This window comes from Sorex araneus, chromosome 1 (assembly GCF_027595985.1).
Source record: "Sorex araneus isolate mSorAra2 chromosome 1, mSorAra2.pri, whole genome shotgun sequence".
Taxonomy (NCBI): domain Eukaryota; kingdom Metazoa; phylum Chordata; class Mammalia; order Eulipotyphla; family Soricidae; genus Sorex; species Sorex araneus.
The window spans coordinates 404,243,126-404,267,039 of NC_073302.1; the positions used below are offsets into that span (position 1 = coordinate 404,243,126).

The 23,914-nt window shown below is 42.2% G+C and overlaps 1 protein-coding gene and 1 pseudogene across 4 annotated transcripts in view; both read left to right on the forward strand.

Moving 5' to 3' along the window:
- LHFPL3 (LHFPL tetraspan subfamily member 3) overlaps nt 1-13,268 on the forward strand; it is a 550,996-nt gene extending 537,728 nt beyond the window's left edge. For all 4 annotated transcript variants that reach the window (XR_008631063.1, XM_055144598.1, XM_055144609.1 and 1 more), the window contains one exon: nt 11,105-13,268. Coding sequence is in view for 1 of the 4 variants with exons in the window: in XM_004602121.2 (XP_004602178.1) it covers nt 11,105-11,133 (29 nt within the window). In the remaining 3 variants the exon portion in view is untranslated. The remainder of the gene's footprint in view (nt 1-11,104) is intronic.
- Nucleotides 13,269-22,411: 9,143 nt separating this feature from the next.
- Nucleotides 22,412-22,901, forward strand: LOC101541666 (histone deacetylase complex subunit SAP18-like; annotated as a pseudogene).
- The last annotated feature ends 1,013 nt before the right edge of the window (nt 22,902-23,914 follow it).

Genomic DNA, 23,914 nt, shown 5'->3' on the forward strand with positions numbered 1-23,914 from the left:
ATCCTAAACCTATCACTCAATGTTTAACTAGCTATTATAGGATAGATCTGTCTATGCTTTTTATATGCATATATGAACATATTTCATTTTCTAAAATGCCATCACACTGTGCACGCTATTTAATGACCTGCTTTTTCTCATTGAATATGTCATAGATATCATTAAATATACATACACTCTCTGTTTGAATGACTAGGTGGAAGTGCCCTAACTTATCCAATCTTTTATTGAGGATATTAAGGCTACTCTCTCAACTTTGTACTATGATCATTAATATCACAACTCTGTTTTACTGTTATAGTATATTCAGAGCAATTTTTTTAATGTTTTGTTGTTGTTTTCAGTTTATTTTTTTTATTTTTTTTTCTTTTATTAGTTCACCATGTGGAAAGTTACAAAGCTTTCAGGTTTAAGTCTCAGTTATACAATGCTCAAACACCCGTCCCTTCACCAGTGCACATATTCCACCACCAAGAATCATAATATACCACCCCCCTTCCCCCCACCTCCCCAGTCCCCCACCCTGTTGTTTTCAGTTTAAAGGCTACACCAACCTGTATCCAGGTCTTCTTCCCGGCTCTGTGCTCAGGGCTTGCCCCTGATGAGCTCAGGGGATCATATTCAGAGCCAGAATTTGAAATCCGATTGGCTGTGTGCAATGCAAGGGCCTTACCCTCTGTACTTTTTCCCCAACCCAACTAACATCAATTGACTGCTATTCATTGATGGTCTTCAAACTCACAGCAATTTTTTTAATTGTTATTCCCTTCCCTATGCTATTGTTGCTGTAATAATGGGGATTGTACACATACCTGGCTAAGATCACAGATATTTTTAACTGTGAATGCACATGCTGAGTGGGGTGCTCGCCCACTCAGTGGCAACATCATAGCCCATTATTGATGGAGGCTCCATGGCCCAAGATTGCCTCAAGGTTTGTACTTGTCTGGGGAATAATAGCAAAGTATGGTATAATGCCCAAGAAAATAAGAAGACTGGGTTTTGTTTGGGCCTGCTCTTCTTATCTTGATGGCTGTGACCCAGAGTCAACCTTATTGAATGAGTTTTCTCATTAGCAGAGCAGAATTAATGATATGGAAGCTTCTTTGGGCTGCTGTGGGGATTGAACAGCTTAGCAGGGGAGTGGAGCGATAGCACAGCAGGAAGGGCATTTGCCTTGCACATGGTTGTCCCGGGTTCAATTCCTCTGTCTCTCTCAGAGAGCCCGGCGAGCTACCAAGAGTATCCCACCCACATGGCAGAGCCTGGCAAGCTATCCATGGCGTATTCTATATGCCAAAAATTGTAACAAGTCTCACAATGGAGACGTTACTGGTGCCCGCTCAAGCAAATTGATAAACAACGGGAGGACCCTACAGTGCGACAGTAGAGGTAAAGCCAAACACAATGCCTAGGGGCTGGAGAGACAGAACAATGAGTAGACACCAGCGTTGATCCCAGGCTCCACCAGAAATGATCCCTGAGCATAGAGCAAGGAGTAAGCCTTGAGCAGTACTGAGTTGAAACCCCACATACACCCCCCTCAAAAAAAAAGAGGCCCAGTGCTCAGTAAAGGAAGCTATTAACATTGTAGAGAAGCCTGAGAGTCCCATCAATCTCCTCACAGCCAAGGTGATGCTGGAGACTTGACTTCACCTCCTCCCAAGAAACCGCAAACAGTCTTTTTCTGGGGTTAAGTCATTTGCTCTTCCCTCCTCCTCCCAAAGCTAATCCTGAATGCAATGATATTTCTGTGTCCATCCTTGGGTCCTTCAAGACCCTCCAGAGTTCTTTTTAAGTGCTTTCTTCTAGATGAGCTTTAAGAAACTATCTGGGTTTCTTATTTGATAATTTGTCGAGATAGGGAATACTCAATTCCCTACATAAGAGAGGTCTTGTGTAAGAGAGGTCTTAACTTATAGTGAAGTTGGAAATGTTCACTCTGGGTAGGAACTGTGTGCTGAAACAAGATACCCTCTCAGTAACTGTATTGCAAACCATAATGCTGAGAGAGAGAGAGAGAGAGAGAGAGAGAGAGAGAGAGAGAGAGGTTGGGGAGGTGGCAGGAGGGAAACTTGGGACAATGGTGCTGGGAAATGTACACTGTTGGAGGGGTGTTTAAACATTGTATGAATGAAACCCAACAATGAACAGCTTTGTAACTGTGTGTCTCATGATGATTCAATTTTTTAAAAGAGAGAGAGAGAGATCTTAGAAACATCTTTTCTAAAATCCACCTTATTTTATCTCCTCTGTAACTATCCCTAGGGAGGATACATTTCAATTGATTCCTTAAAACAACCCCATAATATGTTTATTCTCCTGAGTTTATTGTTAAGAAAAACCAGAGTTATGAAAAGTAAACTGAATGAATGACATCTAGGAAGTGACCAGACCATGATTCAAACTTCGATCTGTCAGATTCCAGGTTTTGATTTTTTCAAGTATCAGAGATCCAACTCAGGACCTCACACATGCCTGACTGCTCTACTGCTGAGTCACATCCCCAACTCATCAAATTTCGTGCACCTGAGTGTCCCCTGAGGAACTGACTCTAAAGCTACCATGTCCCAGAAGGAACCAGAATCTGCATATTAACAAATACCAAGAGACTGAGATCCAGGAAGGGCCACACTGTGAGAAAAGCAGCCACCTTGGCCAGCAGTTTCTGAGGGGTCGCTCGAGCACTATGATTTTACCAGAATAACTTTATAGTAAACTTAGAAGGGAGCCTGGGTATATTGTAGAAGGTAGGGGGCATGTGATTTTTATTTTTTAATGGATCCCAGACCAGGTCCTGGTTTCTGGATGATTCTGCTGTATTTGTTGATATCTTCCTTATCATCAGCTTAGAACAGCATCCTCTCACCTCCAGTGGCCTTTCTATCTCTGAGACCCTAATCATCCGTCTATCCCCTGGGTCATCGTCTTTTATCCTCTGCTCACTCCATTGGCTTTTCTGCCTCACCACAGGCTTCTAATGCTTTACTTCAGTCAAAGGGAACCAGATAAATTAGGAAATTTGTGATACTGTGTGAAGAAGGCAGCAGGGGGTACAACAACAGCTTTAAAACCAAATTCCATGACTCCATGAAGAGTTCAGAGGCAGAATCCAGGCTGAGAGGAAAGTCTGGACAGGCAGGACTTTGAGCTCTTCACTTGGGCAGCTGCAATCAATTCTGTTCAGTTCCTCTGACTAGAATTCCTAAAATATTCACTAGAAAAAATGCTTTCCCTGGGGGGGAGAAATTTGAAAACCTGGTGGAGAAAGAACATTCTTTGTCAGAATTGATTTGTTCATTTCTTAATTGTTCTGGGGCCCACACACACCTATCAATACGTGGGGGGCTAAAGTGATACTACAGCAGGGAGAGCATTTGCCTTGCGTATGGACGACCCAGGTTCAATCCCTGGCATTCTATATGGTCCCCCAAGCACCGCCAGGAGTGATTCCTGAGTGCAAAACCAGGAGTAACCCCTGAACATCACCAGGTGTGACCCAAAAAAAGCAAAAAATAAAATATGACACTGCGTTGCACACACACTCCTGTCTACACTTGGGGGCCTCTAGCCCACATCTTAAATTGCTGGGGTGGGGCTTTCATATGGAATACTAGGGATGGAATTCAGGGCTTCATACTTGCAAAGCATATGCTCTACTATTTAAGCCGCATCCCCAGCTCTAGGTCAGAGTTCTTAGGATGCAGGGGGGTGGAGGGATGCAAGGAAGAGCTTGAAGGAATCACATCCTGTGTGACTCAGTGCTACTCCTGACTCTGTGTTCAGGGACCACTCCTGATAGTGCTCAGGGAACCATATGTGATGACAGGGATCGAATCAAGGTTAGCCAGGTGAGACAAATGCCTTAGAGAAGAATTCTAATCCAGCTCTTGGGGCAAATTTTATTTCTCTGAGCTTCAGAATGCTTACCTACTCTCACCAAGAAAGATTGGCATACAAGATATGGAAACAACCCAAATGCCCAACTACTGATGAATGGATCAAGAAATTGCAGTATGGAATACTATGCAGTCTAAAAAAGAACAAAAACATGCAATTTACAACAGCACGGATGGAACTAGAGGATATGCTGAGTTGTCAGTCAGAAGGAAAGGGATAGATACAGAATGATCTCTCCCATATGTGTAACTTACAGATGCATTGTGAGAATGAGAGACTAACACTCAAGAACAGCAGAGATAAGTACCAGGAGGATTACTCCACAGCTTAGAAGCTGGCCTTGCATGCTGGGGGAATAAGCAGCTCAGACAGAGAAGGGACCACAAAGTAAAGGGTGCTAGGAGGGTCCTTTCGGGATGGGAGATGCGGGCTGAAAGTAGATTATAGGCTGAACATGATGGCCATTTGCTACCTCTACTGCAAACCACAACACCCAAAAGGATAAAGACAACAAAAGGGAATGCCCTGCCACAGAGACGGGGTGGAGGGGGAACGGGAGGAGATGGGGTGGGAGGGATGCTCGGACCATTGGTGGTGGAAAATGGGCACTGGTGGAGGGATGGGCACTTGACCACTGTATAACTGAAATGCAAGCACAAAACTTTGTAAGTCTGTAACTGCACCTCACTTTGATTCACTAATAAAAAATTATTTTAAAAAAATGCACTGTGAGCACTGGAGCAATAGTACAGCGGGTAGGACACTTGCCTTGCACGCGGCCAACCCGGGTTCGAATCCCAGCATCCCATATGGTCCCCTGAGCACCACCAGGGGTAATTCCTGAGTACAGAGGCAGGAGTAACTAACCCCTGTGCATCGCCAGGTATGACCCAAAAAGAAAAAAAAATGCACTGTGAGGTAGAACAAAGTCCAAAAGCAACATAATGGTAAAATTGATCCCTGCAATTGAGTTTGGGGTGAGGGAAAGATGAGAAGAAGGCGATTAAGGGTCTTTGGAAGGGGAAATAGGAAAGGAAACTGGTGGTAGTATTGGAATTATGTGTGTAAGAAGCCATTATCAATTGTAAATTATAAAATCTCAATTACAAAAAAGAAGTTTGGCATAAATAGTTGATAGCTTTCTTAGTTTTCTTGGGCTTCCCTAACACAGCACCACAGGCTGGGTGTTTAAACAATAAAAGAAATATCTTTTCCTCACAGTTCTAAAGGTTGAACGTAAAGAAAAGTTCTGGAACGATAATATAGTGGGTAAGGTGCTTGTCTTGCATGTCACTGACCCATGTTTGATCCCTGACACCCTATATGATGGTCTAATTTCCAGGAGTGATCCCTAAGCTCAGAGCCAGAAGCAAGCCCTGAGCATTGTAGGATGAGTCTCACACCCACCAAAAGGAGATAGACAGAGAGAGAGAGAGAAGTTTGAAGGCTCTTTCAGTGGCCAGCAGCTTCCCATTCTTACTGTATCTTTACTTTTTTAATGCAGGCAAAGTGTTATATCTTCCTCTTCTAATAAAAATACTAGTTCTATAGGCTTAGGGCTCCCCTTTATTACTTTACTTAACCTCGATTGCACCTTTAAGTACCTGAGTGCATGCTTTGCATTCTGGGGACCCACATTCCATCCCTTGCACTGCATGGCTTCCTAAACATGACTGGGAGTGACCCCCCAAGCACAAAGCCAAGACTACTCCCCCATCCCATTTTGCACAAGAAAGAACTAAGATAGACCATAGAGCTGATAAAATAGTAAATCTGTAGTACATACTCAAATCATCTATCTACAGTGTCCCCAGTTAGAACCATTGGACCATCCTGATTCAGGAAAAAGTCAAAGCTTTCACGATGCATTACTGGTCAAAGTGCATATGTAGGAATTCTAGATCAAGATAGTGCTACTTATACTATTCTACATTCAGAATGAACCAAAAAAAACAAATACTCACATTTCTTGAGGTCTTCTAATTTGCCAGGTCTGTCCATTAAGTCATAAACACATTTCAACCCTTCTTCATGATAGTTTTAGGAAAAGGGGCCCTAGCTTCCAAGTGAAGAGCAGAAATGTTAAGGAACTTATAGAGTCACCGAACTAGAAGATGTGATTAGGAGTCAAAGCAAGGACATGAGCACTTAGCCATTATGCTATCTGCCCCCTCATTTTCCATCCCTGTCAGCTCAGTTTCCATCGAATTCAATTTTCAAGGAAGGTCAGTTGACTGTATACCTAGCATTTAGAGAACTGGATGAGCAGGAGTAAGCCTTGTGCACTGATGGGTGTAGCCCCCAAACCAAAAAAAAAAAAAATTCTTTAAGTAGTTAAGATGGATACTACTGGAAAGACAGCTCAAAGGGCTGGAGCATATGCTTTGCATGCAGGACTCTCAGCATTGCTAGGGGTGACCCCTGAGCACCGTCTGGAGTTATTCCCCCAACCCCCACTGCCCCGCCTCCAACAAAATATTCAAGATAATTTACTTTTTTTTTAAGCACCATAAAAAAAATGCCAATACTCAGAAAGTCCAGCTTCAAGGAAAGGGAACAAAGAATCAACTCCGTGAGGGGGAGGGCAGGGAATCTACAGCTGATTTGCACCAGCCACACCCATTGTGGTTGAGTCTTCTCTGCGGTTTCTGAAGATGTAGGGTATAAAATGTTATTTCTGGGAGACCATTTTCAGCCTCCCAGAGATGCAGGGTAATTAGAAGGCTCTGTTAGATTAGAAGTGCCCGCAGTTTGAAACAACAGAATAAGATAAAATGGCAAAACCCTCTAGCCAATGTGTAAAAACATGGCTCACCGTTTTTCTCATTCATTTTCCCAATCCAAATTCACCAAACTCTGTTGAAGCTTCATCCTCTCACCAAGTGGTTCTCCCCTCAGTCAGTGCCCGCTGGCTCCAGGCTTTAATTGAATAGGTCAGAAAAGAACAATCAGTGGACCAACCACCAGAGACCTTTCGAAAACCTCAGCACGTGGAAAAATTCTGCAATAAGGCTCTTGGGGGAGGGTGATGTGACCGTTATACACTCAAGGGCAATGATTCCAAGGACTGCTTCAAAAAGGATTTGCAGAAAGCCCTTTGGAAGGAGAACATGAGCAACTCAGAGCCCATGACATGTTACAAGGACAAACCCGGCTGCACAGAGATTCAGACCAGCATTGAATGACTTATTTATTCAGTCCTGCTCTCTGCAAACCTGGGAAACGATGACATCTTTTAAATTGCCTCCCCTGAGCTCTGCCAGTTGCATCACAGGGCATGGGAAATGTTCACCAATGTTTGGGGCAGGGGAAAGTGGAATGTTTTACAAAGTGAAGATCACAGTCTATACACAGGTTTCCAGTAGAGTTTGCAAACTGCCCCTGTGTCGCACAGTCTCTAGACTTGGAAGCCCAAAGGGATAGTATAGTGGATAGTGTCGGCCTTGCATGTGGGCAACGCTGGTTCGATTCCCCAGCATCTCATATGGTCCCCAGAGAACTGCCACGAGTAATCCTGAGTGAAGAGCCAGGAGTAACCCCTGAGCAATGCTGGATATGGCCCCAAAACACAAACAAACAAACAAAAAATTAGTCTCTAGGCTGAAGGGCCAATAGCAGATCTGGAGAGGGAAGAAAACCCTGACTTTTATCCTCTTCCACCTACTGGTTCGACAAATGTGTTTGAAGGGCTAAAGCCCTTCTGAGCCTGCAGGTGGAAAATTATTGCACATGCCATTTAGTCATTGTCTAGCTTCCTAATTTTACCCCTCCAAGCAAAGCTTTTTCTGACATTTTGTGGGGAATGTTTCTGTTCTGATCGCCACTAGCACAAGCATGCTGAATTATTTTTAGCCTCGCACAGCCTGCAGAATTCTCACAGGCCCTGGGATTCCTTTGCATGGTAGTGACATGAAATAGGAAGGAAAAAAATATATAGTGGTAGCAGCATCTAAGTAACCAAAACACACGGAAAGGAAGCCTCGTGACAGGCTAGCTAGTGGGCAGGGCTGAGAACTAGGGTGAGACAAATGAGTGACAAATGTATAAAATTTAAGGAGCCTCTCCTCTGTGTTTGCATGAGCTGAGAGTGAAGGCCCCCTTGTAGCTTCTACTCGAAGTATTACTTGCCTCTGCTTAGTCCAGGTCTGGCTCATGGCTTTACTGTCTCATTTTCCCATTCCCATTCACTCAACTGACTGCCTAACATAGACACCGACTCTGTATTCCCACTGTTGACAATAGTCAAGAAAGAAGAGCTTTAGGAGGAGGAGTAGACTCATCATTGGTGGGATTACAGTGGGGGGTCCATTGAGGAATTTGGACACTTGTTGACTACCACTCACAGAGCAGATGCTAGAAGAGTTGGTGATGCTGACCTGTCCTGGGTAGCCCTGGACAGAGAGTCCAGATGACAGGCCATGACTAGGCCCTTGTTTCAGATGTATTCTCAGGTGTGTTTCCCAGGGAGATGGCTATCCTGTCTTCCTTCTGTGCCCTGGCTTGAGTGTCAGTGTTAAGGGGACTGATCTGAAGCCTTTCCATCTATTGCTGTCTTTCCAAATCAGTGGCAGAGCCAGAGAGAAAGAAAGTGGAAGTCTCTGGTTCCTGTATAGTCACATGTGGCTGACACAAATCAGGTTTTTCTAAATATAGGGATAGATTTATTTGTATATCTCAGGAAAATGGGGACTCTTGCATCTCTCTACCTTTGAGTCACATGCAGAAGAACATGGACACTTTCTCTACCTGACCACTTCCAGCACTCATTTCCCTGGGTGCCTTTAGACATTTACATCTCCTCCCCACCACTTCTTACCCCACCCCAGCTAGAACCTTCCATGGAGCTTACTGGAAAACCCAAGCACGCAGCTTTGTGGATTTTTTAACAGGAGAAATTGATTCAGAGTGAGTAATGCTGGAATGAATAATGAAATCATGGATCCACAATCTTAACTTTGGCTTTCATTTAGCTGGAGCATTTCCATGGTACCAGGGAAGAGCCCCCCCCCCTCCCAAGGTTCAGAACCATCTACAGTACCATGTAAACTCCATGGCAGTTTATGTTGTTTTTCACAATATCTGAAGAAAACATTCTCATTCCACAGAATTTTTACCAGCGTGATTCAGCTTTTGAAATCATTACAGACTAATCATCATTATGACATGATCATATTTCAATTATCCCTTTGTGTAGTCTGGATACATTAAAGTAACTGTGAATTCTCTCCCCAAGAGAAGTTACTTAAAATCATAATGTGCATAAGATTTTGTTAAGCATGTTGGGAAACAAGGGGATAAATACTAGAAACAGCCACAGAATCAGCAGATTCTCTCGTGCTCATTTGGAAACCCTAATCTTTTCTTATGATGTGGAACAAGGACTATAACTGAAAAATGGCACATTTGTTTGATTTTAATTTGTGTTTCTAAGTGCTCTGTGATGTAAAACCTAGCAAGCTGTTCCTTTCCAGGCCAAATGTGGCCAATGAAGTGCATTTACCCAACTTCACAATATAATAGGCACTTTCCAATAATAGTTCCATATTATGAAAACCATCCAATGAAGGGAGTTTATCAGTAAAAGTATAGGTCTAATATGTTGGAGAAAAAGAAAAGCAGCCATTTTCTAAGAAGTTATCTTAGAGGAGAAATTTAAAAGAGCAAGAGGGTCCAGAGAGGTAGTACAGAGGTTAAGAGGCTTGTCTTGTTGCAGCTGATACTGGTTTGATTTTTAGCAACACATGGTCCCCTGAGCACTGCCAGGAGTGACTCCTGAACACAGAACAAGGAAAGTTTCCTTAGCACCACGCCCCAAGACCCCTCAAAAATAAACAGCGGGGCCATGAGGATAGTACAACAGATAGGGTACTTGCCTTGCACACAGCCATCCTGAGTTTGATCCTTTGATTCTCATATGGTTCCCCAAGCACCCTTAGGAGTGATTCCTGAGCACAGAGTCAAGAGTAAACTCTGAAAGCCACCAAATGTGACCCTTCCAAAAAAAAAAGAAGAAGAAAGAAAATACAGGAACAAATTAAACTTTAAATACAGTACTGTTTATTTTAACAATGACATTAAAACCAACCACATATAAACTAACAGTTGATAATGGAATGATAATCATGAAATGGAAATGAATAAGAATGGGATGAATATTATGCCGTCATTAGAAACTGATCCTGAGGGGCTGGAGAGATAATACAGCAGCCAATCCAAGTTTAATCCCCAGGACCCCAGATAGTCCCCTGAACAACACCAAGAGTGATCCCTGAGCACAGAGCCAGGAGTAAGCCAGAAGTAAGTCATGATCACCAATGGGGTGCAGAAAAAAAATCTTAATATTTCCAGCTGTAAAAATATAAAAATTATGCTAAAAATGTCCTTTGTGATTCCAACAGTATAAATAAGCACACATTGGCTGCAACTTGGATGGCAGTGGAAGGCATCATGTTAAGCAACATAAGTCAGAGAGAGAAGAAAAAATACTGGATGGATGATTTCACTCATTTGTAGGATAGAGAGAAACAAAACAAGGGAATAGACAATATCAAATTATAACAAAGCTTTGGTCTTTGATTGCAAAGCTGAAATCACCAAGCAGTAGGAAGAGGAGGACTAGAAGTGACATAAGGACAGTGGTGGGAGCCTTGGGCACTTAAGTGGTAATGAAGCACAGAACTTTATATATCAAAGCCACCAGTGTTAGCATTATTGTAGCCATGTTGCCTAAACTACAATTTGTTTTAGAAATCATATGCAAATAAAGCAAGTGCACAGGAAGTATGGAATAGAAAGAAAACGGGTTGTATGTCAAGGTGATTGGCCTGTGGATAATTATTCTTCATAATCATTTCTTTTGTAGCTATTATCATGTGATTGTATAATGAGCAAAATTGGAAAGGAAAAGAAAACAACTCAAGTGGAATATTTCCTATGCTGGGCAGAATAAAATCAGTGATACTTGGGATCAGTCCCCCTTCTTCCTTGCTCCTTCAAAGCCACCTATAATCTTCACCTCACTCTGGGTCATAGGAAGGCTCCTTGCCAAAGGTTGCAGTTTAGTGGAATTTTCCATCTCTTTTGATAACAAATCAAAGACTGCGTTTGAATCCAGGTTTTCTGTGACATGTATTGCATTCAAAATCTGACAGAAAATGATGCATTTTTTTCTTTCTCTCTTTTCTCTCTCTCTCCCTTTCTGCAGTTCTGCTAAGCCAATATTCTCTAGAATGAGCACAAAACAAGTCAAATAACAGCTAAACAAATCAAACAACAGCTTTTGTACATCAACATCCAAAAGGAAGATGCTTGGGAAAGATCAGAGTACAGAGATGGATACGGACAAGAGTGAAGCACCCTCTCGTGAAAGCAACTTCTAAATCTAGATGGGCAGAGATGGGAGTGTTTTCTGGAAAGAGATACAATCATGGATCAAACACCACCAGCTCATTGGAAACTGTCATTGAATAAGATCAGATAACATTCATGAGAAATCATATTCAGGAAATACATTGGGAAAGAGAAATACACTTGTGCTAGCATTAACGTGTAAAATAATGTATGTACTGAGGTTTGTAAACTGTCCTTTTTTAATCAAACTGAAAACAAAAGCTTTAATCTTTCAACGTCATTTTTAAAAAAGGCAGTCTATCTAAATTATTACGATCTCAGTAAAGCACCATTTGTTAAGCAAGTATCTTAGAAAATGCCTCTGAATGTTTGTTTTCACAGGATCCTCGCTATCTGGGTCCCCATCTCTGCCATTCATTTCACCATGTAATTAGTTACAGCCACTCTGTTAAGAGATGGACTGGTACAAACTTTTTACCAAGTCTTTGTTCAGTTTAATCTGTCCGTACAAGTTATTACTGAGAAAGTGTTTTTGACACATACTACTACTCCATTCAGCTGTATATTACAGGAAGTACATCTTTACACCATAGGATCCTGAGCAACATAGAATTCCTTGTCTTTCAGGAAATAATGCCAAGGAATACTGAAAAATCTAGAAAGCTCATTTTCACCATGGATGCTCACATGTAATATATAGGCTTCTATCAAATAAACACTTTTTCTAATTCTCCCTAGTATATGCATAGGAATTTAATACACTTTATAAATAGGTATCTAAGATATCTCCTTTTCCCCTTCTATTTCTTTATCATACATGCCATCAGAAATTTATATCCTTTTATTTACTAACATCATTTTTGTTTTTTTAAAAAAATGTTCCATTAATCCTATTTCTAAATGATAGTAAATGGTACTAGCAAAAATAATAATTTAATAGCCTTAGAAATAAATGAATATATACTTATACAGGTCAAAGAAACTTGGTAAGAGTAAGTTGACTTTTTGTTTACTAATGTTGATTTCAAAAAATACTCAGATTATTGGGGTCGGTTAGCATTTGAAAGTAGTTATAACTGATCAGTTGTCTTCAGTGATCTTCCACTCCCAGGCTTCCCCATGCCCCATCATCCTCACTACATATCCTACAATACACAACAGCAGAAAATATTTCATTGTGAAGTAGCCAATAGCTTGAGAATGAACACAAGCTAAACTGTACATGCAGAAATTATCAGTGTTAAGTCAAATCACGTTCTTTACTTGAGCAAAAAATACAAGCATACAGAATGCTTTCATTCATAGACTCAAAAATAAGATCAACTTAGCAAATAATATCAGATAGAGGATAAGACAGGAAGGTGGATTTCTCTTACCCTCTATTTTTTAGGACAGCACACCAAATTTAGCTAAATGCTTCTGGTATTGACCATCTTTTCACCAAAAATTAAATGATGTTTCAAATGACTGAAAGTCTATTACAGGTATGCTTCAATAAGTTAAACACAATTCAGAGATTTTCTTTTTGAAAAACATGCGAATACTTATTATCTCTAACTGAAGTATTAACCATTCTGGGAGTTATTTGTTGCTTTAAATATTAGCTCTCCCACTATATTCAAAACACCCTCCTTACTAGATTTAATTACACACAACTTTTCAAGAATCCATATTTTATTTAAAGAAAGGTACCTTTCCACTTTATCTACAACAAAAATAAAAGGTGTTGACTTTCCTAATCCATACAAATTGTGGATTCCATTGGGAGTCCCATAATAGTGAACTAATAGTGAACTTGCAAAATATGAAAAAGTGCTTCCTATCTACATGAAAACACTTTTTAAAAGTTTCTTTTCCCATTAAACCTAAGTGTAATTTAACATGCCACAGTGCTCTGAAGATGGGTCATTGATGATGTACCATTTGTACATAGATAATACACATGTAAATCACTAAATGTTAAGTATAAGAAGTTGTTTTTATCTTTTTTAAGAAAAATAAATAAAGTGACTCCCTTTCTCATTCTGTTCTGTTATATTGCGTCCAAAAGTTGTGTGTAATTTTTTTAAGGTCCAGGAAATGTAAAGAAATTTGTTGGAATATCTGAATTTCTGTAAAAATAAAAATAAGATTTTGTTACTTAAAAATTGTGTGGTGGTATGGTACATATTTTGTGCATTCAGTATATGTCCAGTGATCCAGAGACAGATGATGATGTGACCAAAAGAACTATTTTCAGAAAATCCCTTTGCTGCCAAGTTCTATATTTGCCAATAGCAGGCATTGATTAGCTATGCGGGAAGAATTCATGTAGAAGGCATGATTAACATCCCCAAAGACTCTACTAGCCAAATATAGACATACCTTCAAGCTAATTTTCATATTCTCAGTGGAATGAAATTGATAATTAATAGCCAGACTCTTCAAATAAAATTCAACCTAATATATCCAATGAATTGTTCAATGTCCACTTTGCAAATTGAAAATAGGTGTATATTCCACAGTATTAAGCAGTCTTTTGGCAATGATTCATCTTAACTATGTGTTGTCTGGGTAGCAAGTCAATGCCAGCTCCTTCATTTACTGATAACTGTGGCCAGCTCAAAGCGTCTGTGTCCTCATCTACAAAATAGACACAGGTCATTTTGTGTCTATAACACCTGACTCCATGGTGTTGTCCTGCAGGTATAAAATGAGTTCTAGCATTGTGCTTGGCAGGTAGGAGACAGTCAATAAATAATAATTTCTTCCCCATCTACTCTATGCAAGACACTGAAGAAAGAAACAAAATATAGGGTCCAGAGAGATAATACACCAGGCAGGGCACTTGCCTTACACATGGCCCATCTAGGTTCAATCCCCGGCACCCCATATGACCCCCCTGAGCACTGAAGGAGTGATCCCTGAGCACAGACCCAGGATGAGCACCACCAGGTGTGAGCCCCCAAACAAATAAGAAACAAAATATAACCTCTGCTCTCAAAATTCTATCCATAATTGGTGAGGGGATAGATAGGGGTAATTCAGCCATGTCTGCAGTGCTCAGGGGCCACTCCTGACTCTATGTTCATGAGTGACTCCTGGCCCTACTCAGGGACCATAGGTGGTGCCAGGGATGGAAATGGGATTGGTTGTATTCATGCAATTCAAGAGCTTTACATCCTATACTACCTCTCTGGCCACCAAGATTTTACTTGTCCAGTTTTGTTTTATTTTTTGCGACATCAGGAACTGGAATCTAGGACCTTACAGGCAAAGCAAGAGCTCCATAACTGAGCCCCTTCCTTGCCCCCTGCTGTAGATCAGTAGAGTGACATTTATAACTAAAGATTGGAAACTCAGGTGATGACAGGGGCCAATCAGATTAAATGAGCCAAGCAAAGCTGAGTAGGAGAAATCATTGGAAAGAGTTGGGACAGTGGAGCACTGGAGAATAGTGACTCAAAAACATTGACTCCAGGGCCAGAGTGATATAGTACAGCAGATGGGGTGCTCACCTTGCCAGTTGTACCTTCTATGGCCCTCAAGCTCAACAGGAGTGATCCCTGAGTATCTCTGAGTGTGGCACAGAAACAAAAAATACTGAGTCCCTATTATATGCAAGAGCTGTTTGAACCCTGCATACATAGTGGTAAGCCAGACAAAATAAAATCCCTATTCACACTGGTTCCATTTCTAGCAGGAAAAGAGACGATAAACAGAAGAGATCAGTCAATATCCAGAGACTCAGAGTCTACTGATGTGCTGGAGAAATGTGGAGGCTATGTGGGGGTTGTCGGGGAGCCTGGGGCAGGGGGAAAGTCCAAGGAACTCGGGATTAGTCAAAGAAATCAGTCCCCTTCTCCACTCAGGTTCAAGCTCTTGTCTCTCTGTCGCAGAAAAAAATTCCAGAGAAGACAGCTAGTAAAGCTGTTTCATCTAGGAAATGTGAGAGAAGAGAAAGAGAGATGAGAGGACCCCATAAAATAAAAAAAAGGAAATTAGCTCCCCACCAGCACCACCACCAAGTTGGAAGGGACAGGTCACACCAGAGTAGAGTGAGGGCACCATGAAGTAAAGGCTCAGAGCTGCTCAACCAAAGCAACGGGATGGGGGATCTGCTTTGGGAAGCTGAGGGTAGAGGGTTCTTTTCCTTTCGGGTAATTGCTAGGGAGCTGTCAAGAAAAAGGCTTTCAGCACTGCAGGTCTCTGCCAGACAGGTCTGTTTTTCTTCCTGAGCTGGCACCAGGGACTCCTTCTCAGAATGCATCTTGTCTCTCCAAAGGTTTTTGGTTCTTTTTTTGAACGGCCAAAGTTCCTACCTAACTGCTACCTCACAAGAAAATTCTCTCCAAGAATAAAGTGAAGATCATTGGCCACTCAGGTGCGGGGAGGTGGGGGGGGAGGGGGGTATATTGGGGTTCTTGGTGGGGCAAAGGTGCACTGGTGAAGGGATGGGGGTTTGATCATTATATGACTGAGACTTAAACCTGAAAGCTTTGTAACTTTTGTCATGGTGATTCAATTAAATAAAATTTTTTTTTAAAAAAAAAAAGAAAGAAAAGAAAAAGAAAAGTCTCTCCAAAGGTTTCTTTTTTTTTTTTTTAAGAACTGCCAAAAGTCGGGTCTGGAGCGATAGCACAGCGGGTAGACATTTGCCTTGCACATGGCCGACCCAGGTTCGATTCCCAGCATCCCATATGGTCCCCTGAGCACCGCCAGGGGTAATTCCTGAGTGCAGAGCCAGGAAGAACCCCTGTGCATCGCCAGGTGTGACCCAAAAAGCAAAACAAAACAACAAAAAAAGAACTGCCAAAAGTTCCTACCTGACTGCTCCCTCACAAGGAAAGTCTTCCTTTTTAGCAGGTCCGACTTTAGGGGGAGAAACTCCAAACAATAATAGTGAGTTTTGTTGAAATATTGAATGTAATCAAAGTAAAGTGAAAGTAAAGTGAAATTTATCAGTTACACAGGCGGAAGGGGGTGGGGGGCTAGGGATGGGGGGCGGGGTGGAGCTATACTGTGATTCTTGGTGGTGGAATATGTGCACTGGTGAAGGGATAGGTGTTCGAGCATTGTATAACTGAGACTTAAACCTGAAAACTTTGTAACTTTCCACATGGTAACTCAATAAAATTTTTTTTAAAAAAAGTGAGACCTAGGGGCTGGAGTGATAACACAGCGGGGAGGGCATTTGCCTTGCATGCGGCCAGCCCAGGTTTGATCCCCAGTATCCCATATGGTCTCCAGAGTACAGAGTACAGAGCCAGGAGTAACCCCTGAGCATCGCTAGATGTCACCCAGAAAGAAAAAAATTAAGTGAGACCTGAATGATGAAGAAGGAGCCAATCACAGGAAGAGTGGAAGGAGGGAGGGATGAAAAGACGGGAGGTAAGGAAAGAGGAAGAGGCAAGGAGGGCTATCCACAACAGGCATCACTTTAGGGCTCTAATTTCAATATTTGTGGACCAAAATGACATCAGGAAAGGTAGAGCCAGGAACAGCTGCAGACTTTATAGGCAAGGTGGTTTCTATGTTGTTGTTGTGTTGTAATGGAGATTGCTCTCAGCAGTTCTGGGGAAGCATGCAGTGCATGATCAACCTTGGGGTTTCCCATATGTGAAACATATGACCCGCTTTTTGCACCATTGAAACCCTTTATACAGACCCCCAGCATTTGTACATTTTGTTTCATTTTATTTTATTTGGGTGGCACATTTGGTGGTGCTCAGGGGCAACTCCCAGTTCCGTGGCCAGAAATTACTCCCTGCAGTGCTTGGGAGACCATAGAACCAGGGCCCCAGCATGCTGAGTATCCACTTCAGCCCCAATTTGTTCATTTTTGAAGAGCAATAAAAGGTCATTTTCTGGTCTTAAACTGACAATGACGCAAAATTTTTTACATTTTTGACAGATTGTTCTTGGCTTCTGCTTCTAGCTCTATATACTACATACACTTAGAAATGTTCCTTACATAATACCACCAGGTCTGGGATAAATTACATTGAGCTTGTTTTTAATACACAGTTTAGCTGGCAAGAAATTAAGAGAAATCCCAATGGCATGAGAGAGAGAGAGAGAGAGAGAGAGAGAGAGAGAGAGAGAGAGAGAGAGAGAGAGGGGAGAAGAGAAAATTGAAAATAAAGTGTAAGCAAAAGACAAATCGGTTTTCTATAGGCAGATTCTATATCTTAGCAGAGATTCAGCCTTGGGCCATTGGAAGTAGATGAGCTAAATTTGAGATTCTCGCCCTAAATCCTGTCCTGTTTTACAGCCTTAGGCAAGGGTGGCCCAGGAGAAATACTTGTATTGGAAAATGAAAAAGCCTATCAAGAGCTCTATCTCCACGTTTCCTCCAGATGAAGGGTAAAAAAGAAGAGAGATGATCACACCCGGAATTTTTTTTCCCCATACACCTGCCACTTCTGCCCCACTTCCAGCCTATAATTCAATCCTAGACTTTCCATTTGGAGAAAGAAATACTATACCCCAAGAAATTACAGAATTAGCTAGACTTTCTGGTAGTGAGTAGACGTAAGTGCAGACAGATGTCAATTTTATTAGGAAGAAAGCATCTTAACATAGATCCCACTGATTAAGCACAACAAAGTATTCCCCCGCAGTTGTAAAACTGTTCAATACAAGGCTGGAGAGATCATTAAAAGGATGGGGCGGCCTGAGAGGTCTCATGGAGGTCTCTTGGCTTCCATCTCAGGCACCACATGTCCTCCCCACTCTCCCAACTCCACGGGTAGCAAACCCCAAGAGTCGCCCAAAGCAGGAGGGGATCAACTCATTACACATTACTCTGGAGTATTGTGGTTCACTGGCTAAAAGCATCTGCCTTGCAAGTGTGAGGTTATGAGTTGCATCCCTGGTGCTGCCCACATGCTCCAATCATGCTGTCCTGGCAAACTGCACTGTCCCCCCTGGACAGGATAGAGTATGTGGTCTCTGCAGTGTGTGTGCAGACACTGGAGTCAGGATTGTGACCCCAGAAAGCACTGCAGCTATAGTGTAGGTAGCACCCCAGTCAATGTGCAACCTCTGGTCACCATAACCACAGTTACAGAGGGAGGAAAACATTTGAAACATAAATAAACCACAAGAGTGAGTGAGCAGGAAAAATCAACCCTGGATGGCTCCATAGATCTTAGATGTAGAGCTACCAGATACGGAATATCAAGTAATCAGGTTTCATACACAAAACATTAACATTTTATATTTTGTATATAAAACATTAAAATATTTTTAGAATTATATGTCATTATTATTGGGGGAGGGTGATGTTTGGGCTATACCTGATGACTTTCAGAGGCGATGCTCAGAGGATTACTCCTGAATACACAAGGATAAGCTAGGGGACTTATTCAGTGCTAGAGGTCAAACCAGAGTCAGCCGCATGCAAGAGCTTTACCGCCTATACCAGGCCCCAAAGGGCTATTTTTCCAGAATTTCCAGATAACATTATGAGAAAGATGTGGCTAGGCAGGGGGTGGAAATGACAGTGGGGTGGTAAAATGACATGATTCATCAGTACTAGTTACTATTTGCCTTGCAGCAAAGAACTTGTGGGCACCATCGTTCTATACCTCCTATACCTCATTTGCCCTCACAATAGCCTCTCTGAGTTAATCCTGTTTTGTTGTTGTTGTTGTTTTGGGGGATTGTTTTTGGTTTTTTTTTTATTTTTGGGGGGTCACACCCAGCAATACTCACGGATTTCTCCTGGTTCTGCACTGGAGAATTATCCCTGGCGGTGCCCAGGGGAACATACAGGATACCAGGATCAAACCTGGGTCAGCCATGTGCATGACAAAAGCTCTACCCACTGTACTATTGCTCTGGCCCACAGTTCATTCCTTTTTATAAATGATTTGGGCTCAGAGAGACCTGAGAAAGAGCTGCAGAGACCAGACTTGTCCTCAGATACACTTGGGGCTTGTATTGACCTTTTGGAAGTCACCACCTGAAACTTCATTTTCTTGGAGGATTTAGCTAAAGCCCATAGCTTTGATGCAGGTTTTTCTGTGATCTTTCCAGAAGAGACTAGTACTTGCAGATGATAGAAAAATAAAGAATCCACTTTTAAGTTAGTTTTCTATTTTTACGAACATTCAGCATCCAAGTACAAGTATACCATCTTCTCTAAAACAAAACATTGATTTCTTTAACCTGGGTAGGATAACTATGATATTATTATAGTCCATCCTATGAGAGCCAAAATTGGATAAATAAGTAAAAGCATTTACCTCCTCTCTCACTGCTAGTCACTCTATTAAATAAAATGCTAGCAATTCCTGTGGAATGGTGAGATAGCTTTTATTATCTTAGAAGTCATTAAGCCCAAGCGCTTAGAAAACTAACCTGTGAATCAATCTTTCCTTCCCAGAGTATTTAAGCACTGGATTTTTCTCTGGCATTAACTGAAAGAAATGACCCCAAGGACTAAATAGATGTCTACAATTATGAACAACAGGCTAATTCTTAGCCCTACTGAGACAGTGATCTGAAAGACCCTTAGAAACCTGTGGCTATGGCATTCTCTTCATGCTAATTTCTCAAGTCAAAGTTTTTATGGGACAGAGTGATGGTGCAGTGGATAAGGCACTAAACTTGCACACGACTGACTCAGGTTCACTCTTCAGCATCCCATATGCTGAGTCCCATCAGAAGTGATACTGAGCACAGAGCCAGAAGTATGGTCTTAGCACCACTGTGTGTGGCCAAAAAAAAAAATTTTTTTAAGCGTTTATCTACAACTCAGGATTCCTCCAAAGCCAGACTCCTTAAAAAAATTAGACCCAGGATGTGAAAAACTATGCACCCGACGGGCATGTGCACTCACGGGCTCTCCGAGCAACTCTGTCTCACCGCCCGGGTTCGGTGCTCTCAAACCGCTGTGTGTGGCTGTTGGTCAAGGGCAGGCGACGGAAGGAAGAAGGCCAAACTGGTTGCTCGATCAGTTTATTTCATTCTCTCTCTCTGCTTCTCTCCTGGCTCTGGATCTCTCTCTGGATCTTGCCCCCAAGCCACTCTTACAGCCTAGTTAAATCCCCCCAGCATGAGGGGGTTGGAGCGTACACATAGGTGTGGTTACCATCAACAGGGATAAGGTTCCGTTCCCTCAGGGGATGCTTCTCCTAGGACTGATTCTCTTTCAGCAGGAGGATCTACCCAAGGGTGGAGTCCCATGAGTGTGTTTCTCCTCTCCTCATCCAGCAAACATATAAGCAATCATAATGTTAATCATTTTGTATGAACACAATAAGAAATGCATTAAAGCTTATAGAATTGCTCTCCTGGAGCCATCGTGATCTCAGACTACAGTGCTCAGGCCAGACTAGTCTTTCCTATCCCTAGCAGGGTCCTATTCTCATCGTTATTTTTGGATCCTGACAGCATTTGTCCATGATCAAGCTCTTAACCTATAGTTAAGAATTAGGCACTTTGGCCAGGCCCATCTCGATGCCAGGGTAGCATATAACTCAGCACTTGCCCTGGATCCGTCCCGTCCCTCATCGGAACCCTGCTTTTGGGGTGCTAGGAACTGAGGGCAACTGAGGCTTAAGTGGAGAAAAACAGATGCCCGTGAGGGAATAATATTCGAGGCCAATTAAATCCCAAGTTTCAAAAGCATAATATTGTCTTCTTGTGTCTATACAAAAAGGACATTGTTTTTTTTTGTTTTTTTGGTTTTTTTGCTTTTTGGGTCACACCCGGCGATGCACAGGAGTCACTCCTGGCTCATGCACTCAGGAATCACCCCTGGCGGTGCTCAGGGGACCATATGGGATGCTGGGATTCAAACCTGGGTCGGCCGCGTGCAAGGCAAACGCCCTACCCGCTGTGCTATCGCTCCAGCCCCCAAAAAGGACATTGTTTTAAAGTAAATTATTCAAAAGACATAAGGAGAAGAGAAAGGCAATATTTTTTTTTTGTTTCAGCATTGTATGACTAAGACTTAAGCCTGAAAGCATTGTAATTTTCCACATGGTGATTCAATAAAATAAAATTCTTATTAAAAAAATGAATGCAAATCAATCATTTGTTGATACTATGCCATAATTTATTTTTTTTAATTTATTTATTTTTAATTAGAGAATCACCGTGAGGGTACAGTTACAGATTTATACACTTTTGTGCTTATACTTCCCTCATACAAAGTTTGGAACCCATCCCTTCACCAGTGCCCATTCTCCACCACCCGTAAACCCAGTGTCCCTCCCACCCTCCCCAATCCCATCTCCCCCCCACCCCACCCTGCCACTGTGGCAAGGCATTCCCTTCTGTTTTCTCTCTCTAATTAGCTGTTGTGGTTTGCAATAAAGGTGTTGAGTGGCCACTGTGCTCAGTCTCTAGCCCTCATTCAGCCCGCAACTCCCTTCCCCCACATGGCCTTCGACTACAATGTAGTTGGTGATCACTTCTCTGAGTTGACCTTTCCCCGGAACGTGAGGCCAGCCTCGAAGCCATGGAGTCAACCTCCTGGTACTTATTTCTACAGTTCTTGGGTGTTAGTCTCCCACTCTGTTATTCTATATACCATAGATGAGTGCAATCTTTCTATGTCTGTCTCTCTCTTTCTGACTCATTTCACTCAGCATGAAACTTTTCATGCCCATCCACTTGACTACAAAATTCTTGACCTCCTTTTTTCTAACAGCTGCATAGTATTCCATTGTATAGATGTACCAAAGTTTCCTCAACCAGTCATCCGTTCTGGGGCATTCGGGTTTTTTCCAGATTCTGGCTATTGTAAACAGTGCTGCGATGAACATACATGTGCAGATGTTGTTTCGATTGTACTTTTTTGCCTCTCTGGGATATATTCCCAGCAGTGGTATTGCTGGGTCAAATGGGAATTCAATATCTAATTTTTTGAGAGTCGTCCAAATTGTTTTCCAGAAGGGCTGAACCAGTCGGCATTCCCACCAGCAGTGAAGAAGGGTCCCTTTCTCCCCACATCCTCTCCAACAGCGGTTGCTTTTGTTCTTTTGGATGTGTGCTAGTCTCTGTGGTGTGAGGTGGTATCTCAAAGTTGTTTTGATCTGCATCTCTCTGATGATTAGTGATGCAGAACACTTGAGAAAGGCAATATTAACTTATAATATAAGTTCAGTGTCCTAGGATTCTCGCGCATCCTCACGAGAGAATTCGTGCTCATGCTTGCTGCGGGGTCGGAGGTCAAAGTGATCGTCTCGCTGCCCGAGGAAGAAGATGGCAGTGGAGTCTCGCGTTACCCAGGAGGAGATTAAAAAGGAACCCGAGAAGCCAATCGACCAGGAGAAGACATGCCCGCTGCTGCTCCGTGTCTTCACCACCAATAACGGCCGCCATGGACGAGTTCTCTCTCGGGAACGTGCCATCCAGCGAGCTGCAGATCTACACCTGGATGGATGCAACCTTGAAAGAGTTGACTAGGTTAGTAAAGGAAGTTTATCCAGAAGCTAGAAAGAAGGGCACACACTTCAATTTTGCCATTGTTTTTACGGACCTTAAAAGACCCGACTATTGAGTTAAGGAGATTGGCAGCACCATGTCTGGGAGGAAGGGGACAGATGATTCTATGGCCCTACAGTCGCAGAAGTTCCAGATGGGAGATTATTTGGATATAGCAATCACCCCTCCAAATAGGGCACCACCACCGTCTGGGCATGAGACCCTATTAAATTTTATTTGCTGTTTCTTGGAGTGTTTTTCATTCAGTTATGTAAAATAAACTTTACTCTTCCCCTCAAAAAAAAAAAGTGGGGGCTGGAGTACAGCGGGTAGGGCGTTTGCCTTGCACGCAGCCAACCTGGGTTCGATTCCCAGCATCCCATATGGTCTCCCATGCACCTCCAGGAGTAATTCCTGAGTGCAGAGTCATAAATAAACCCTGAGCATCATCAGGTGTGACCCAAAAAGCCCCCGCAAAAAAAAGTTACAACCACTTTTCTTTACTGTGTAAACCAGAAATAACCCCTGAGCATTTGAAAAAAAAAAAAGTTAAAACCATTTTTCTTTATGAAGTCCTTTACACTTTTCAAGTCTTCTAAAAGAAGAACTTTTATTTATTTATTTATTTATTTTGCTTTTTGGGTCACACCTGGCGATGCACAGGGGTTACTCCTGGCTCTGCACTCAGGAATTACTCCTGCCGGTGCTAAGGGGACCATATGGGATGCTCGGAATCGAACCCGGGTCGACCGCGTGCAAGGCAAACGCCCTACCCGCTGTGCTATTGCTCCAGCCCCCTGAAAGAAGAACTTTTAAATTCTCTTCTAGGTGATGAAAATCCATTTCTAGTTCTATGCAGTTGCTCTTGTCAAGGAGGAAGCAGTTGGATTTTTAAAAAATTGATTTGTACTGCCATCTAGTGGTGAATATATTATTGGCACTTTCAGCACCCCGAAGAACCTTTTGTAAGGTTCCCCAAAAACAGTATGTATAGTGCAAATATACGATGTATAGAGCAAATAGGTAGAGAAATCATTCTTATATGCAGCATAAAATGTCCCCTCGTATACTTTACACTATAATAAATATAAAAGTGGGGCCCAGAGGAAAGAACTACTCTATAATCACAAGGATCTCTTAAATTAGCTTTGTTATCTACATCATTAATTTTTTTCTTTTTCTATGATTATCCAAAATAATCATATTTGTTTCTCCCAGATGACTAATTTAATGGTCACTCTCT